This window comes from Monodon monoceros, unplaced genomic scaffold, assembly GCF_005190385.1.
Source record: "Monodon monoceros isolate NGI ecotype Baffin Bay Population unplaced genomic scaffold, NGI_Narwhal_1 Super_Scaffold_4, whole genome shotgun sequence".
NCBI lineage: Eukaryota > Metazoa > Chordata > Mammalia > Artiodactyla > Monodontidae > Monodon > Monodon monoceros.
In genome coordinates, this window is record NW_021703781.1 from 68,243,942 (window position 1) to 68,263,231 (window position 19,290).

The following is a 19,290-nucleotide window of genomic DNA, read 5'->3' on the forward strand; positions in this document are numbered from 1 at the left end:
TCAAAAAATAGAATGCCCTAGTTTTACCATGTCTTGTACCATTTTTATTTGGCATAAATTTAAGTAATGTACTCTTGCTTTGAACATTATAGAATATAATCAGCATGTATATCTATAAGAAAAAATATCTTAACACTACAGAAAATGTATGCATAAAGCTAGATATATGATAGCAACATCTTAATATATTAATACGTTACTTTTACTATTATGAAACACTTTTAAAATTTGAATTGTGACCTTGCATAAACATGTTTGCTTCTATAAATAAAATAAAAAATCCTGCTAATGCCTATAGTTGTGGTACCTCTAAAAAGACTCAAACTTGGGATTTAAAAGCACCGAAATATTGTGGGACGTGAAGAAGACTACGGAAGATGAAGAAGCCATTTTTCCCATGCCCCGTTCCCAGAATTCCCAGCAGCATTCTCTTCCATACTCCTGTGTGAGTGAGGCAACTGGGCTCCCTAAAGGCTGCCCAAATTTCACTCTGCCAAGTTTCAGCACAGAAAGAGCATGTTAAATAATAAATGTGAGTTTGAGTGTAACTAATAAAATTGGAATGTTAAAGAGCTGCATGCTTTTGAAAACCAGCCTCCTTGTGAGGATGCTCCCTGTGCAAGTCCACGGGAAATAATTCTGAAAGGAGTAATATTAATTAGTAATATAATTTATCTTCTGGAAGCTGTTTCCTTTGATGGCTGCTGTGGCACAGTTCATAAGCCTCCAAACGAGTGCTCAAAGAAAATGGTTCACACCACAATTTCAGCTTTGTTTCCCAATCTTGAACAGATAAAAGAGTCAAATTTATTTCAACATATCTAAATTTTACACATGCATCCATCTGACGGAGGATTATGAAGTTACAAAAATGTATTAATGAAGAGTTTTCCATGAGATGGTAAAACGCTTGAGATATATTAAGAGTGAAAAAGAGCAGAATCCAAAATCAAATCCATGGCCTCTGATCTCAGATTGCTTGATCTCAAATCCTGTTCTGCCACATACTAGACAGGCGACCTTGGCAAGATACTTACTTCTGTGCCTCAGTTTCCTCAACTATGCTATGAAGGTTACAGTAAAAATCATCTCAAAAGGGCTTACAGTGTTCAGAATAGTACCTGGCAAATAAAATAATAACTACCGTTATTATTTATTTGCAATATATTCACAATATATTTGTAAAGAAAAAATGCAAGATGAGGAGAATTACCTGAAGGCAACAACCAAAATGTTATTACTATTTGCTTCTGAATGATATATTCATGGGCAATTCTTTTCTACTTCATTACACTTTTCAGTATGCATTCTTTTACAATAAAGTTTAAAAATTAAGTTTTATGCATACATGGCTTGATGGAAATTTAGGTGGAAATTTGGAAAAGGTTAGCATTTATAACCGACTATACTACAGCATTAATGAAATATTAATTAAGTTTATTATACAGATGATGTAACAGAATTTACATTTACTATTTTTTTTACTTAATACTAAATATATTTTTAAAGTTTAGCCAATTTCAATTTAACATTCAGACATAAAGTCAAATGTTTATTATAATCTTAATATTTTGACCTGCTAAAAATTAAAAATATTTTATTTTTTAATTAAAAAATCCCATACCAAAGTCCCAAACGTGCCTTTCATGTTTAAGCTTTAATTAGCAACCAGTTTGGTCTCTGACACATCCTGCGCAGATACTGAAGTGTTAATATTACTGCAGCTTGATTACAAAAGGCAATGATTAATTTCAAAGCAGACAAAAAAGATATGCCCTGATTACAAAGGAATGATTAAGGCGAATGTCAGACATTGCATTTATAGCAGTCTTTCCCATCGTCAAAGGATAAGACTTTGCAAAAGTTTATATTTAGGATCACAGGTACTTTGTACTTTATTATAACACTGCGTTCATGCCTTGGCGATAGATTCCCGCCCAACTCCAAGCACGACCTAAAGACCTTTGGGGGCCACATGGCCAGAGCAAAACAAAGCAAAACCCCCGAACGCGCAATGGACCCAAGGAGACGCCGTAGTGTCACTTCCCACCAGACCCAGACCCGGCGACTGAGGCGCTGGCCCCAGACGCTGTAGTGTCACTTCCCACCAGACCCGGCGACCAGGCGCTGGCTGCAAGCTCTGCAGCACACAGAATTGTTTCAAGTACATGTTCTGCAGAGATAAAGTGCACTTTGAGGACCTTCTCCTCGAACAGGGGGGCTTGGCGGGGGTGGAATGAGAGGAAAAGGCCGACCGCAGAAAGGGCAGGGCTGCTGACCTTTCGAAACCGCTCCCAAGCGGAGGCCTCAGGGCCTCCATTTTTTTTTCCCCTGCCACAAAAACGAAAAAGAACCCGCATAGGGGCCAAGGCCTCGTCTAAGGGGAGCTGCGCTCAGCCAGGGGAAAAAGGCAGCCTGAGACAGGTCACAGGAGAAACGAGGGCGCCGGGGAGAACAAAGCGGGTTTGCCCTTCGTAACGGAAGCCACGGAGGCCCGGAGCGGGGTTCGCGGCGCCCGGAGCCTCGGGGCCTCACCTCACCCCGCGTGGGCGCAGTCCTTGGTGTGGGCGGGGGACAGGCCGCTGGAGGCCGAGCTAGGAGTGGTCCTGGAATAAGCCTTTATTGTGCGTTTCAGGATCCTCAGACTCCGTTATAAAATATTTAAGCCCAGCCCGAGATGAGTCTGGAGTCCCTGTTTCAGCACATCATCTTCTCCGAGCACCTGGCGGAGGAGAATCGCCGCTTGATGCGACAAGGTCGGGCGCTCGCGGGGGCCTCTGGTCTTGGAGCCGGGGGCTTGGAGGCGGAGGGAATCAGGAGGCAGTGGGCCGAGCGGGGAGGGCAGGCGGCTCTCCACGTGGAGGGAAGGACTGCTGAAAGGTGTCTTATCACAGGCCCCAGAAACGGGGACTCCAGAAAGATGGACGTGTTTAAGCATTTAATTTGTCTTACAGTCAGGTCGGAAATAAACAGATGTCGTGAAAACATTAAGAAAGCAGCAGAGGAGCTGAATGAAGAGAAAATCAAGTTGGAATCTAAGGTATTGACATGTAGAGCATGCTCATTATCACTTGAAAAAGTGTTTTCGCTTGACTTTTGGAGGATACGTTGCTATTGATATTTAACTAGTTGTCCGTCAATTACGAAGCACGCTATTGTGTTAGTGAGTGTAGTTCCATGTTGTCTGGTAATATTTAAAGTTCTGAATCTGGTGACGCCTTCCATCCTAACATGAATTTGTCCTGAAGAAACCAGTTTAAGTAATGAAGAATTCATTGACCGTGTTGTGGGATGGTTAACGTTTCAAAAGAGCGCAATGCCATTGGTAAAAGAATTATTCAATTAAGTAGTTGGTGCGGGAAATAAATTTTGAATAATAAATAATTTAAGAAGTGTTCTGTGTTGATATAACAGTTGAATGTAACTTTCAAACGAGTCTCTGCCATCTGTTTTTCAGTCTTCTACCATATTTTGGACGTGGGCTTCGTTCAAAAGGATCGTTTTTCCACTAGTATTTCACTTTTTTCTGCAGCATTTGTAAAGTTCTGTTGTTTTACATAGAAACAAGGGAATCTGATGGCTTCTTGAAGGAGGATTTTGAAGTGTGGGTAGAATTTTTTGAGAAGCAAAGAGAAGTAGTAGGAGAAAAGTATTTGGGGCACCGGGAGAATATGAACAAAAGGGAGGCATAGCCAAGGCATATTGGGAAGAGAAATCTCCCAAAGCAGAGGGCTGATACCTAGGTATTAATAGGAGGAAACCATTGCAGGTTTTTGACAATGGAATGCTGTGATAAAAGGGGTTTAGGAAAATCTCTCTGAGCTCTGGGAGGATGGGAGCTAAGAACGTCATCCAGGTATGTCACAATGAAGGTCTAGCTATGGGTGGCAGCAGACAGCCATACAAAAATATTTATTCAACTCCTAAAGATAAACGATGCGAGCAGTGTACAGTGGGAAATCTGTTTGAGGAAGTCTCTTTGCTAAAGTAAGTCAAATAGACTTACCACTGTGAGAAATTTCCAGTTCTCTTTTTGGATAAAATAATCATAGATTCTTTCTCCACCTTGCAAGCTTCTTCTGTTCTTCCTTCCAAGTCTTGTTCAAACATCACCTGTGAGCCCTCCCTTGTACATCTTGGAAAATTTGTTTTATCATAGCATTTGGATACCACCTTACAATTAAACAACAGTACATGCTTGTGTTTGTGTTTGTATCCCTCACTATTTTGTGAGCAATGTATTTGGAATTCTTTTCTTAACCATCTTTTATTCCCACAGCCTGTATTCCATGCCTAGCACACAATATACATTAGTGTTTTGAATGAATTAATGAGTACTAATAGGGAGATAATAGGGAGAGCGCTGTCTTTTAAAATATGAATAGAATTTGGAAATATGCAGTGAGACCTTAGGTCTTGTTTTGCCTGTGAGTAGCAGATAAACTAGCTGCTAAAAACAATGCTAAAAGCTGATGGCATGGGCAAAGCATTAAGAATGCCATGATGTAGCTTAAATTTTTCTTTAAAAAGAATTAAGATACTTTCGGGATTGGTAACTAGAAGTTAATATAAGTAATAGGCAAAATATAGGCAGTTAGGTAATGCATAACTAACACTTATTGAACACTTACTGTGTGCTGGGCACTGTTCTAAGTGCTTCATTTGTATTAACTCTTTTAATCCTGCCAGGGATTCTGTGATGAGGCACCATTGTTAATCCCCCTTTTTGGGGGAGGAAAATGAGAGGTTAAATGACTTGTCCATGGTATTATAATCTAAAAACAAACGGCAGTAATGAAAGTAACAATTGGGTAATGACAGCATATTTTATTAAAACAGATTTGGGGGCTCATCTTAAACTTTTTTCTTCATGAAATTCACATATAATAGTGTCTCTGAAGCTTTTGCCTCTAGTCAAGGGCAGTATTTCTAAAAGTGCAGTTATGTAAGTTTTTGTGCAAATGTATTTTCCCCAGATTGGTGAAGATACTGACCTGATAGATAACAAATATTAAAAAAAAAAAAAACGGTTTACTCTTCCGAATATCTTCTTTGGAAAAAAGTAGCTTTACTCTTTGTAATATTTTCTCAGTTAACAGTCTGTCTTCCTGAAAATGGAAATGTAGTCTGCTGATATATACACATACATAAAAAAGCTGATTCAAATAGTTATACTTAAGAGAAGACAGAACAAATCCCTAGCATTGTTTAAAACATTTGCTGAAATTACTAATTAATATAGGCTCATAAAATGCACATATATGTGCATATTTGTGCATTTAATCAGCGCATATATGTGGTTAGTAATACAATTGCTTTCTACTAATAAAATTTACATGTGGAGGTTCACAGTTCATACAGTACTAATTTGTAATTGAAATAATTTGATTTATAATATAGTCAACATGGGGTGTGTGTGTGTGTGTGTGTGTATAAAGATTTTTAAAGTGGAGCCACAATTACAGTGTAACTGACTAATGAGAAGAACTGAGGAAGTAATCATAAATTGATTTCTTGTTTCTTTTATTCTCAGAGTTAATTATATGTCTGCCAATAACAATGAAAATATATTTACTTGAATATCTGACTTGGCATTTATTGACCAATTTATCAAGTAGAAGCAGCATAAGGAGAAACTAGAACATAATTTGAATAGGCAAGTGCTTGAGCTATCTGCACAATGATACATTCAGAAAATATTTTGGCATTTATTTTGGAAGTTGCTCATGGTCAAAAAATGTATTCAGGAAGTACAGTATTTTTTTGTGTTCTGTAAAACCCAGGTAGCATGTAATTAGAACTTAAATGATAGCATTTGCCTTTCAGGGCTCAATGAGTCCTTTAAAATATATGGTTGCAAAAGTCTCAGATTATACAGTATGAGTACTCTGTGAATTAGAGAGCTATAGTATACCTGGTTAGGTTTGGTAATATGAAAACAGAAAGACAAGAACATGCTCAGGATTTGCGTTAATGCTTACCAATATACCTAAAGCTTCTGATCATCAAGGAGAGGTTTTATAGTATCAGTGACAGAGAAAATCAAAATTAAGGACTCACAGAACATTTGTTGTTTCTTTTTAGCATCTAAAAGAGTTTTTTCTTTTTTTTTTTTTTTTCCATACGCGGGCCTCTCACTGCCGTGGCCTCTCCCGTTGAGGAGCACAGGCTCCGGATGCGCAGGCTCAGCGGCCATGGCCCACAGGCCCAGCCGCTCCGCGGCATGTGGGATCTTCCCGGACCGGGGCACGAACCCGTGTCCCCTGCATCGGCAGGCGGACTCTCAACCACTGCGCCACCAGGGAAGCCCGAGTTTTTTCTTTTTAAAAATAGTAGCATATAGTTAAAATTGGGGCATTTAATCTTTATAAACATATTACATAAAACCTAACATAAAGCCGTACTCCCTCAAGAAGAAGTAAATGGAGGAAAGTCTGAGGCTGTTTTATTTTTTTTCTTCTCCAGTTTTAAACTATTGCATAAACATCATAACACTAATGAAATAATATTCCATGAATTTTTAAAGGAAAGTGATATTGAAATAAACAAGTAACTTAAGGTGGCTTCATTTACTTCTTTACTTCAAAATATACTCATTCATTTTTTTTTTAATTAATAAAAGTTAGGAACCCTCCCAGAACAGCAGGCAAAGTCCTATCCGTTAGTACTCTATTACCCAATTCGGGAAAGAACAAAATCACAAATTATTATCATTTTTAATATTGAAATAGAGCTTTGTAATTGAGATTTTTTCCTTTTTTTAAAAGTTTAATCAAAGAAAAATTTATGTCCTACTTGAGTTTAATTTTACTGTTGATTAAAAGTTGCATAAAAACATAGATAAAAGAAAGGCATTTTGGGGCTTCTCTGGTGGCGCGGTGGTTGAGAGTCCCCCTGCCGATGCAGGGGACATGGGTTCGTAGCCCAGTACGGGAAGATCCCACATGCTGCGGAGCGGCTGGGCCTGTGAGCCATGGAGGCCACAACAGTGAGAGGCCCGCGTACCGCAAAAAAAAAAAAAAAAGAAAGGCATTTTTTTTCCCTCTCTAATTTACATTTGTTTAAATAACAATACATGTGAATTATTTAATCTTAATTTAAAAAAATAAAGTAGAAATTCTCCTTATCACAATTTAATACATACCTATAGTTGTTAGTTGTGACCAAGACACTTTTTAAAAAAATTTTATTTATTTTTTATAAAGCAGGATCTTATTAGTTATCCATTTTATACATGTCAGTGTATATATGTCAATCCCAACCTCCCAATTCATCCCACCACCACCCCCACACCCCACTTTCCCCTCTTGGTGTCCATATGTTTGTTCTCTATATCTGTGTCTCTGTTTCTGCCTTGCAAACCAGTTCATCTGTACCATTTTTCTAGATTCCACATATATGCGTTAATATACAATATTTGTTTTTCTCTTTCTGACTTAGTTCACTCTGTATGGCAGTCTATAGGTCCATCCACGTCTCTACAAACGACCGAATTTCGTTGCTTTCCATGGCTGAGTAATATTCCATTGTATATATGTACCATATCTTCTTTATTCATCTGTCAGTGGGCATTTAGGTTGTTTCCATGACCTGGCTATTGTAAATAATGCTGCAGTGAACAATGGGGTGCATGTATCTTTTTGAATTATGGTTTTCTCTGGGTATATGCCTAGTCATGGGATTCCTGGGTCATATGGTAATTCTATTTTTAGTTTTTTAAGGAACCTCCATACTGTTCTCCATAGTGGCTGTATCAATTGACATTCCCACCAACAGTGCAAGAGGGTTCCCTTTTCACCACACCCTCTCCAGCATTTGTTCTGTATAGATTTTCTGATGATACCCATTCTAACCAGTGTGAGGTGATACCTCATTGTAGTTTTGATTTGCATTTCTCTATTAATTAGTGATGTTGAGCAGCTTTTCATTTGCCTCTTGGCCATCTGTATGTCTTCTTTTGAGAAATGTCTATTTAGGTCTTCTGCCCATTTTTTGATTGGGTTTTTTGTTTTTTTAATATTGAGCTGCATGAGCTGTTTATATATTTTGGAGATTAGTCCTTTGTCTATTGATTTGTTTGCAAATATTTTCTCGCATTTTGAGGGTTGTCTTTTCATCTTGTCTATAGTTTCCTTTGCCATGCAAAAGCTTTTTTGTGTGTGTGGTACGCGGGCCTCTCACTGTTGTGGCCTCTCCCGTTGCGGAGCACAGGCTCCGGACGCGCAGGCTCAGCGGCCATGGCTCACGGGCCTAGCCACTCCGCGGCATGTGGGATCTTCCCGGACTGGGGCACGAACCCATGTCCCCTGCATCAGCAGGCGGACTCTCAACCACTGCGCCACCAGGGAAGCCCCATGCAAAAGCTTTTAATTTCATTAGGTCCAATTTGTTTATTTTTGTTTTTATTTCTATTACTCTAGGAGGCGGATCAAAGAAGATCTTGCTGTGAGTTATATCAAACTCCTATGTTTTCCTGTAAGAGTTTCATAGTGTCTGGCCTTACATTTAGGTCTTTAATCCATTTTGAGTTTATTTTTGTGTAAGATCTTGCTGTGAGTTATGTCAAACTTCCTATGTTTTCCTGTAAGAGTTTTATAGTGTCTGGCCTTACATTTAGGTCTTTAATCCATTTTGAGTTTATTTTTGTGTATGGTGTTAGGGAGTGTTCTAATTTCATTCTTTTATGTGTAGCTATTCAGTTTTCCCAGCACCACTTATTGAAGAGACTGTCTTTTCTCCATTGTATATCCTTGCCTCCTTTATCATAGATTAGTTAACCATAGGTGTGTGGGTTTATCTCTGGGCTTTCTATCCTGTTCCATTGATCTATATTTCTGTTTTTGTGCCAGTACCATACTGTCTTGACTACTGTAGCTTTGTAGTATAGTCTGAAGTCAGGGAGTCTGATTCCTCCAGCTCCGTTTTTTTCCTTCAAGATTGCTTTGGCTATTCGGGGTCTTTTTGTCTCCATACAAATTTTAAGATTTTTTTGTTCTAGTTCTGTAAAAAATGCCATTGGTAATTTGATAGGGATTGCATTGAATCTGTAGATTGCTTTGGGTAGAATAGTAATTTTCACAATATTGATTCTTGCAATCCAAGAACATGGTATCTCTCTCCATCTGTTTTGTGATCTTTGATTTCTTACATCAGTGTCTTATAGTTTTCTGAGTACAGGTCTTTTACCTCCTTAGGTAGGTTTATTCCTAGGTATTTTATTCTTTTCGTTGCTTGGGGAATGGGATTGTTTCCTTAATTTCTCTTTCTGATCTTTTGTTGTTAGTGTATAGGAATGCAAGAGACGTCTGTGCATTAATTTTGTATCCTGCACCTTTACCAAATTCATTGATTAACTCTAGTAGTTTTCTGGTGGCATCTTTAGGATTCTGTACGTACAGTGACAGTTTTACTTCTTTTCCAATTTGTATTCTTTTTATTTCTTTTTCTTCTCTCATTGCTGCGTCTTAAACTTCCAAAACTATGTTGAATAACAGTGGTGAGAGTGGACATCCTTGTCTTTTTCCTGATCTTAGAGGAAATGCATTCAGTTTTTCACCATTGAGAATGCTGTTTGCTGTGGGTTTGTCATATATTGCCTTTATTATGTTGAGGTAGCTTCCCTCTATGCCCACTTTCTGGAGAGTTTTTATCATAAATTGGTGTTGAATTTTGTCAGAAGCTTTTTCTGCATCTATTGAGATGATCATATGGTTTTAATTCTTCAATTTGTTAATATGGTGTATCACATTGATTGTTTTGTGTATATTGAAGAATCCTTGCATCCCTTGGATAAATCCCACTTGATCATGGTGTATGATCCTCTTAAAGTGTTGTTGGATTAAGTTTGCTAGTATTTTGTTGAGGATTTTTGCATCTATATTCATCAATGATATTGGTCTGTAATTTTCTTTTTTTGTAGCATCTTTGTCTGGTTTTGGTATCAGGGTGATGGTGGCCTCATAGAATGAGTTTGGGAGTGTTCCTTCCTCTGCAGTTTTTTGGAAGATTTTGAGAAGGATAGGTGTTAGCTCTTCTCTAAATGTTTGATAGAATTCACCTGTGAAGCCATCTGGTCCAGGACTTTTGTTTGTTGGAAGATTTTTAATCACAGTTTCAATCTCAGTGCTTGTGATTGGTCTGTTCATATTTTCTGTTTCTTCCTGGTTCAGTCTTGTAAGGTACTTTTCTAAGAATTTGTCCTTTTCTTCAAGGTTGTCCATTTTATTGGCATGTATTGCTTGTAGTAGTCTCTCATGATCCTTTGTATCTCTGCGGTGTCTGTTGTAACTTTTTCATTTCTAATTTTATTGATTTGAGTCCTGTCCTTTTTTTTCCTGGATGAGTCTGGCTAAATGTTTATTACTTTTATTTATCTTCTCAAAGAACCAGCTTTTAGTTTTATTGATCTTTGCTATTTTCTTTGTTTCTATTTCATTTATTTCTGCTGTGATCATTATGATTTCTTTCCTTCTACTAACCTTGGGTTTTGTTTGTTGTTTCTCTAGTTCCTTTAGGTGTAAGATTAGATTGTTTATTTGAGATTTTTCTTGTTTCTTGAGGTAGGATTGTATTGCTATAAACTTACCTCTTAGAACTGCTTTTGCTGCATCCCATAGGTTTTGGATCGTCGTGTTTTCATTGTCATTTGTCTTTGATTTCTTCAGTGATCTCTTGGTTATTTGTAACGTGTTGTTTAGCCTCCATGTGTTTTGTGTTTTTTACGTTTTTTTCCCTGTAATTTATTTCTAATCTCATAGTGCTGTGGACAGAAAAGATGCTTGATCTGATTTCAATTTTCTTAAATTTACCGAGGCTTGATTTGTGACCCAAAATGTGATCTATCCTAGAGACTGTTCCGTGTGCACTCGAGAAGGAACTGTAATCTGCTGTATTTGGATGGAATGTCCTGTAAATATCAGTTCAGTCTATGTGGTCTACTGTGTCATCCAAGACACTTTTGAGGATAGTTGTACTTAATTGCTTTTAGTCTCTATGACTTTTTCACATGAAATTCCTTTACAAATTTCTCCTGTCTTGAACATGTATAGGTGATTTTTTAAAGTTGTAATAAAGAGGTTTAGGCATATTTCCCCTTTTACATTCACCTTGGTCAGTTGTACAATTCCATAGCCAGTCAATGTATATCTGAGTCTGGCGTCTCTTCTATGGAAGATGATTTTTCTTTCACACCCAAGATACCTCATAGTTGATGGTTTGATGGATGGTCTCTTCACTCCCCATAGATGCTTCCAGGACATTATTTCTGTACTTGATTGTGATAGTTAATGCTATATTCTAGACTCTGCCAACTTTCCCCCCTCCTCTCTTCTGTCATCCTACTAACTCACAAGGGATAATTATCCTCACAAAGGATAATTATCCCTTGTTCTTTAGAATTTAGCACGTGGCTCTCAGGCTTCCACTCTGTTTCAACTCTTGCCATTATCTTGGATGATGTCATCGTCTATACGTACTATTCAGCTACCGACGTGGCCTGTTAGTTCTTTGGTCTCCAGATTTTCAGTGACCTTTTTCTCCATTCTACCTCAACTACCTATTTCCATAATGACGAGTCAGTTATTTGCTACTATGGCAGCACTCAGGAGATTCCAGGAGATTTTGGATCCAGCATACACACATGGACGTTAGCTTCAGCCTCAGCTGTGACCTCCACAGTGCCAGGAAAACTGCTGCATTTCTCTTTCTCACTCTCTGCAGTGACTGTTGTAAACCTTTACTCTTCTCGTGTATTTTATCCTCTCTTCTCAACTACTTAACTCTCATGATAACTTTGCCTTTTATTTCAAAGAGAAAATAGAAATCATCCAAAAGGAAATCTTTTATTTTCCCACATACAGATCTCCAAACCTGCCTAAGTGGAGAAACTTCTTCTCCTTTCTCTTTCCTGTTATGGAGAAGGTGCCTTTTTTTTTTTTTTTTTCTGACAGTGGACAGTTCCTCCACCTATGCTTCAGATCCTATGATCTCTTGTATCATCATTATTGTCATCATCAGCGTCTTCATCATTATTATTGTTTTTATGCTTATTAGTGGGAGGGGCTATAGAGAGAGGTTGAAGATAAACACTAGAGAGAAAAGATGGAAGGAAGGAATGGTGGAAGGAGGATGGGATCCAGAGCATAAGGTAAGAATTGGCCTTAGACAAGAGGAGGGATACCTATTCTGTTGTAAAAACTAAACAAAATAGGTAACATTAGTAAATACTATATATCAGGCCTTATGCTAACCATTTTACAAACATTATCTCAGTTAATTCTAACAAGAACCCTATGAGGATGGTAGTATTTTTACTCTGATTCATTTGAGAAAATCAAGACTCAGAAATTTAACTAACTTTCATGAGGTCACACAAGTGGTAAGTAATAGCTTTAAGGTTTGAATCTATATTGGGGTAACTAGAGAGCCCTTGCTCTTAACAGCTATAGTATAGTGTAAAAGAAAGGAATAAGGAAAGGATGAGAGTATACAAAAGTTTAAAGACTTAGTAACAGGAAACTGAAGGTATGATTCACATAAAGTCTCCTGGCTCTATTATTTCAACCAGTTTAATGAGTATGTGTTACATATGTTTAATGAAGTTATTAATGTTTCATTTCTTTGTTCTTCTGCTTTACCAGTTGGATGACCTTTACAACAAAGTTAGTACCTTGAGTTTGGAAAATCATGTGGCTACTCATTGCTGAAGACCCAGATCAGACAGGCCACAGTTCAGGATGAATACATGGCCTTTGCCTTTGAGAGACTTAAGAGTCAAATCAGAGGTATTATCCCTCCCTTAGAGATGAGGCTCTATCAGTTCCAGGTGCTCTTGATTGCAAGTCACAGAAATTCAGTTCAAAATGGCTTAAACAATATTGGGAAACGACTTATATAGTTGAAAACCCAACATTTGATTCAGCAGTTATATCAGTTGGAATTGCATCAGATTGCTTACAATAAAAGTCTAGCCGTGGTGGGTTTACCAAATAAGGATTTCTTTTTCCTCACGTAATGGGAGGTTTGGAGGTTGGCAGGCAAGGGCCATTTATTAAAGTGGCTCAAAGGAATCCTAAAACACCCCAGCACATTATATCTTTTTGTTCCACCATCCTTAGCATGTGGCTTTCATCCTTGTAGTCACAGGTGCTGCTCCATCCCTAGTCATAACATCTGAATTCTAGCTGGAAAAAAGATGAAAATCAAAAGGCTTCTTCTCGTGTGGCTTTATCATTGGTTTGGTGGAAAGGAAGTCCTCTCCAGTGACTTGGGCCTGCATCTCAAGGGTTACAATTTTGTCAAGTGGTCAACCCTGAAATGGAATCTGGGAATGTGAATATTTATAACTGGATGCATTATTGCTGTGAATAAAACTGGAATTTTATTAGTAAAGAAGAATGGTAGAATGGCTGGTTGTCCTTGTGTTCTCCCGGTAGTTACTAACAACTCCTAGAGTCATCTGCTTTCTTTTCAAAATCAGGGAGAGAAAGAAGGAAGTTTCCAGAAGCTTTCTCTGAAAAGCAGGGAAATTGTTCTTGTCAGATACCTTCTTTCATGTCATTTTCACAAACTGTGACATTTGACTATCCCTGAACCAATAACTGTGGTCAAGGGGTAGTAACTTCTCCCAAATACAGTGGGCTGTCTGGAGATGGTGCAGGTTTCCAAAAAATAATTAACTAAGAAATTAACTACCAAGGAAGGGAGGAATGCACATTAGGGAGACAACCAGGTACAACAGTATCTACTACAAAGATTCTAGTGGTTAAAACCAGAATGGGCATGTAGAGACTCCCTGTAATTGGTTGAAATGTTTCATGTTAATTATTGATTATGTTTATCATTTAATCTTACTATGATTTATCATATATGATGGAATATAGCGCAAGCTTTTCCCCTCTAAGTTATCCCTCAGTCAAAAAGGAGTAAAGCTTTCATGTTATAAAATGCACCTTAAATTCCCTTATTTTGAACAAGAGCTCAATTAATGATAGTTTGGGATGCTTGGAGAAATCACCTGGTTGAACTGATAAAAAAACTAGGCAGAGACATTTAACTGATTTAGTTATTATTCCTGGGAGTATGACCTCAGAATTCTAAGTGCTAGGTGTCATTGTAAAAAGGCCACTTAATGATGTAAAAAAAATCAATTACTGAAACATAATATTGTGATTAAAAAAACCTATAAAAGTTACATCAGCATGATACCATTTAAACATCTTGTAAGGGAAAATATATAGTGAAAGTATAATGACACACATGAGAATGATAACAGTACATCAACTTAGTGATTATCTCTCATGGGAGTGGAAGATAAACGTAGTCAGGGAAGGGTATGCAGAGAATTCCAGCTGTTTCTATAATGTTTTATTTCTTAAGCTGGGGGACATAGCTGTTAGGTTACTAAAAAAAATAAAGATATATTTTAAAAGTTACAGAGCAATGGCTTTTAGTCCATTTAAAAGGTTGTGCAACCATCACTATCTGATTCCAGAACGTTTTCATCACCTCCAAAAGAAGCCCTGTACCCCTATTAGTCACCTCCCTATCCCCCTCAAACCCCACCAGCCCTTGGTCACCACTAGTCTACTTTGTGTCTCTGGACATTTCGTATAAGTGGAATCATACAATAATGGCCTTTTGTGACTGTCTTTCACTTAGCATGTTTTCAGGGTTCATCCATGTTGCAGCATGTGTCAGTACTTGATTCCTTTTTATGGCTGAGCAATATTCTATTGTATGGATGCACCACTTTTGTTTATCCATTCATCAGTTGATGAACACTGGGTTGTTTCCACTTTTTAGCTATTATGAGTAATGGTGCTGTGAACATTTGTGTACAAGTTTTTGTAGAACATATGTTTCAATTCTCTTGGGTATTCCACCTAGGAGTAGAATTTCTTGGTCATATGGTTAATTCCAGGTTTAACTTTTTGAGGAAATACCAGACTCTTTCTATAACAGCAGCAGCGTTTTACATTCCCACCAGCAATATACAAGGATTCCAGTTTCTCTATATCCTCACCAACACTTATTTTCTTGGGGGTTTTGGTTGGTTGGTTTGTTCGTTTGATAGCCATCTTAGTGGATGGGAGGTGGTATCTCGTTGTGGTTTATATTTCCAGTTCCCCAATGAGATTAATGTTGAACACCTTTTTAGATGCTTATTGGCCATTTGGCACATCTATTCTTAACATGAACTACTTAATTATTGGTCATATAACTGGTTGCAATTCTTTTATGGAGGGGCCTTGTCTCTGAGAAGTAGTAATCTCTCTTCATATTAATAGAACTGAAATTATTGTATTTCCAAATGAAGTAAAAAATTATTACATATAGCATTTGTTGGACTCCTTTTTCTCAACTTTGTTTTCATGATCTTAAGAAAATAAATCTGAAGAACATTTCATGGTAATAGCGTTTAGAGCAAACTGTGTAACAGTATGCCAGATAGGCTTTCTGTATGCAAGTGCTTATAAATCACAAAAGTTGCACACTTCCTGGCTTGGATCCACAAAGTGGAAAATCTACTGCACTGTTTCTAATTGTTAAATCTACTAGTGTGCCTCTATTCCTTTTTTTTAAAAGAGCTACTATAAATAAATTGTTTACCCTAAAATGTTAGAAAAGTTTTGAACAGAAAAAAAAAAAGCTTCCTTTCCAGGAACTGAGAGAATGGTCTTCTAATTAAGGACAGTAAGTTTGCGGCTCAGTATGCAGAAAGCATGAGATTAACATTTAGTTTGCTAGGCCCGTAAGAATATACAGCACAAAAGAATGCCTTTTTAAAAGTTTACCTTTTGATTTGTGATTTCTTGGAAAATCTGTTAGCTATGTTCTCTTCTCCTATTCATTCACTCAACAAACATTCATTGAGCAACTCCTAAACGACACCAAGAGTAATTGGCAAATAAATTAGATAACAAGTTTCTGCCTTAGAGAGTTGACATCAAGCAACTTCAACTATATAAACCTAACTGTGAACTCAAAATTCTTGATGTTCTCATTTTTTTTTAAATTGTGTAATTACTTTAAACTTCCTCTATGTAATTCTACAAAGAAAGCCTTATCACATTTGTCATGAATAATTATCTAAAATGTGGAAATAGATGAGTTCATCATATATTTTCTGAGTGTAGCACTGGGCATTTTCTAGTAGCCCACCTGACAGGGGATAATCTGATTTTCTAGGGTGTGTACCTTTGCAATGGGTTCTTTTATTCTTGAATATACCAACCATTATTTGACCTCAGGGCCTTTGCAGTTGCTCTCTCCTCTGCCTGAAATGTTTCTTCCCTCAGCTGTTAGTGTTTTATACACACTCACTTCTTTTAGCTCTCTCCCAGAAGGGTGGCCAACCATTCTAGTAGAACGTGAGACTTTCATTTCTAACACTGGGACAGTCCCATGCAAATTTTGATGGTTGGTTACCTTACGTCTAGGCTCAATTGCCACTTTAGAGCTATAGTTCTCAAAGTGTGATCTGTGATCCACGGGCGTCCCCAAGACTCTTATACAAGTTTTGTGAGGTCAAGCTATTTTCTTAATAATACAAAGCTATTATTTTGCCATTTTCACTGTGCTGATATGTACATTGATGGTGCAGTGGCAATGGTGAGTAAAACTGTTGGCACCTTAGCACAAATTAAGGCAGTGGAAACAAACTACTAGTAGTCATTGTATCCTTCATTGCCACACACTCACACTAAAAAAACAAAACCCACCAGTTTCACTGTATGCCCTTGATTAAAGTGTAAAAAATATTGTTTTGAAACTGACCATGGTGTGTATGTGATTTTAATATTGTGTGTTGAAATGGAAAGTTCACATAAAGTACTATATTCCAAAGTACAGTGATGGTCTCAAGGGAGAGTATTTGTATGATTGTCTGAGTTGCAGTATATGAACTAGCTATTCTTTTTCTGGAATACCATTTTTACTTGAATAGTTGACAGATAAGTGTAGTTATTTAAACTTGAGTATTTGGCAAAATTTTCTCAAAAATGAATGAAATGACCCTGACATTTCAAGGCAAAAAACTGATATTATTATTTTGCCAATGACAATATTCAACCTTTCAAACAAAAATTAGAGTTTTGGAAGACTCAGATTTGTCATTGTAAGCTTGACAGTTTCCCAGTACTGAAAGACTTTTCTAATGAGTTTGTTGGTGATATTAATAAGTGTTATTTTTTAGTATTGTATTAAGAAGTGTATCAACATTTGGAGGATCTGAATAGTTCAGTGAAGGAATAGTTTCCAAATAACCAGCACATAATTTTACAGAACTGTGCATGGATAAAAGATCCACTCAAAGCACAAAATAGACCAATTGTTTTTATTGTAACAGAGTATGAAAAATTTATTGAAGTGGTTTCAGATTCCACACTGCAACCAACCTTTCAGGAACTAACACTTATAAAGTTCCTTAAGAATATGCGTAATTGTTTGGAAAGGGCATTATTAAAATAACCCTCCCATTTCCAGCTATACATCTATGTGAGGCCAGGTTTTCTTCATATACTTCAACCAAGAAACATATTGCAAAAGGTTGAGTAAAGAAGCAGATATGAGAACCCAACTGTCTTTTATTAGAAGAGATCTGCAAAAAATGTAAATGCAACTCTTCTTTTTTGGTTTGTTTTGGAAAATATTATTTTTTCATAAAAATATATTTTAACATACAGTGGATTTATTGTTATTCCTAAATGAATTAAGTATTTTCAAAATTTCTGTTTTAATCTTTGATACTGAAAATATTTATAGATATAACTCAAAAATCATCAAATAAAAGTCCTCAATAATTTTTTAAGACCATAAAGACCAAAAGTCATAAGATCAGAAAGTTTGAGAACGGCTGCTGTAGAGGACCCTCCCTTAGCTCCATATATAAAATAATATGACCTCATGCCATCAGTATCTCTATCCTTTATTCTGCTTTATTTTTCTTTGTGGCACTTAATTTCTCTTGATGTATTTGTATTGATCTGTTTACTGTTTGTCTCTGCCCAGTGGAATGTAAGCTTCACAAGGAATACATATTCATCTATTTTATTCACTACCGTTATTCCCAGTATCTGGAACAGTGCCTGAATCACAGTAGGTGTTAAATAAATATTATTGAGTGAATAAATTAATTTAATTTTTTTCTCTTAGAATTCTCTGTTTTCGTTTTCTGTGAATTCTGCTTGTTTCATCTGATGACCTTCTCACATGGTGGTACATTTGCATATGAGCTTTAAAATTTTTTATTGTGAACTTATCTCTAGCAGGGCTTTTCTTTCTTGGGAGTCCTACATACTCTCTTGATAAAAAAGATGTTTCACTGCAGCTGCCAGAACCTTGCAGATTTCATTTGTTCAGGACCAGTTTTCATGTTAATTTTTGAGCTCAGGATTTCTGCACTGCATGGCTAGGAGACATTTGAATGTCACATCCATGAACAATTCAAGCTTGGGTTTGGGGTTTCTTGGGTATGATTCTTCTTCCACTTATGGATCAATGGAGGCAGCTCACTTTTATGCTGCATCTCCAAGCCAGTGGATGGAGTTTTGTTACTCTGCTTGCATAGCCAGCATAGGCACTTTTTTTTTCTTGCAAAAAACAAAAGCAGCAGTTTAGTTTAAAAGAGTGATAGTCGTTGAAGTCTTTATACTCCTTCCCCTGCCCCATTTCCAGGCTGAGAGGTAGTCCCTGCCAGCAGTTTCCTTCCAGGCATTTTTTTTCTTTTTTTATTGAGGTATGGTTAATTTACAATGTTGTGTTAGTTTCAAGTGTGTGTGTGTGTGTGTGTGTGTGTGTAAATATATATATATATATTCTTTTTCAGATTCTTTTCCATTATTGGTTATTGTAAGATATTGAGTATAGTTCCCTGTGCTATACAGTAGGTCCTTGTTGTTTACCTATTTTATATATAGTAGTGTGTATATGTTAATACCAAACTCCTAATTTATCTCTCCCCTCTTCCCCACTATCTCCTTTGGTAACCATAACTATCAATCTCATTCTGACATGCTTCCATGTCCTGGCTATTGTAAATAGTGCTGCTATGAGCATTGGGGTGCATGTATATTTTCAAATTATAGTTTTCTCCAGATATATGCCCAGGAGTGGGATTGCAGGATCATATGGTAACTCTAGTTTTTTAAGGAACCTCCATTACTGTTTTCCATAGTGGCTGCACAAATTTACATTCCCACCAACAGTGTAGGAGGGTTCCTTTTTTTCCACACCCTCTCCAGCATTTATTATTTGTAGACTTTTTAATGATGGCCATTTTGACTGGTGTGA

The 19,290-nt window shown here is 37.1% G+C and overlaps 1 protein-coding gene across 4 annotated transcripts in view; it reads left to right on the plus strand.

The window, feature by feature from the left end:
- The first annotated feature begins 2,122 nt into the window (after positions 1-2,122).
- Positions 2,123-19,290, plus strand: part of CCDC172 (coiled-coil domain containing 172) — a 77,399-nt gene continuing 60,231 nt past the window's right edge. The window contains exons 1-2 of one of the 4 annotated variants that reach the window (XM_029200865.1): positions 2,123-2,756; positions 2,955-3,040. In XM_029200865.1, coding sequence (XP_029056698.1) covers positions 2,678-2,756; positions 2,955-3,040 — 165 coding nt within the window. In that variant the 5' untranslated portion in view covers positions 2,123-2,677. The remainder of the gene's footprint in view (positions 2,757-2,954; positions 3,041-19,290) is intronic. The other 3 variants (XM_029200866.1, XM_029200867.1, XM_029200869.1) reach the window with 3 other exon arrangements.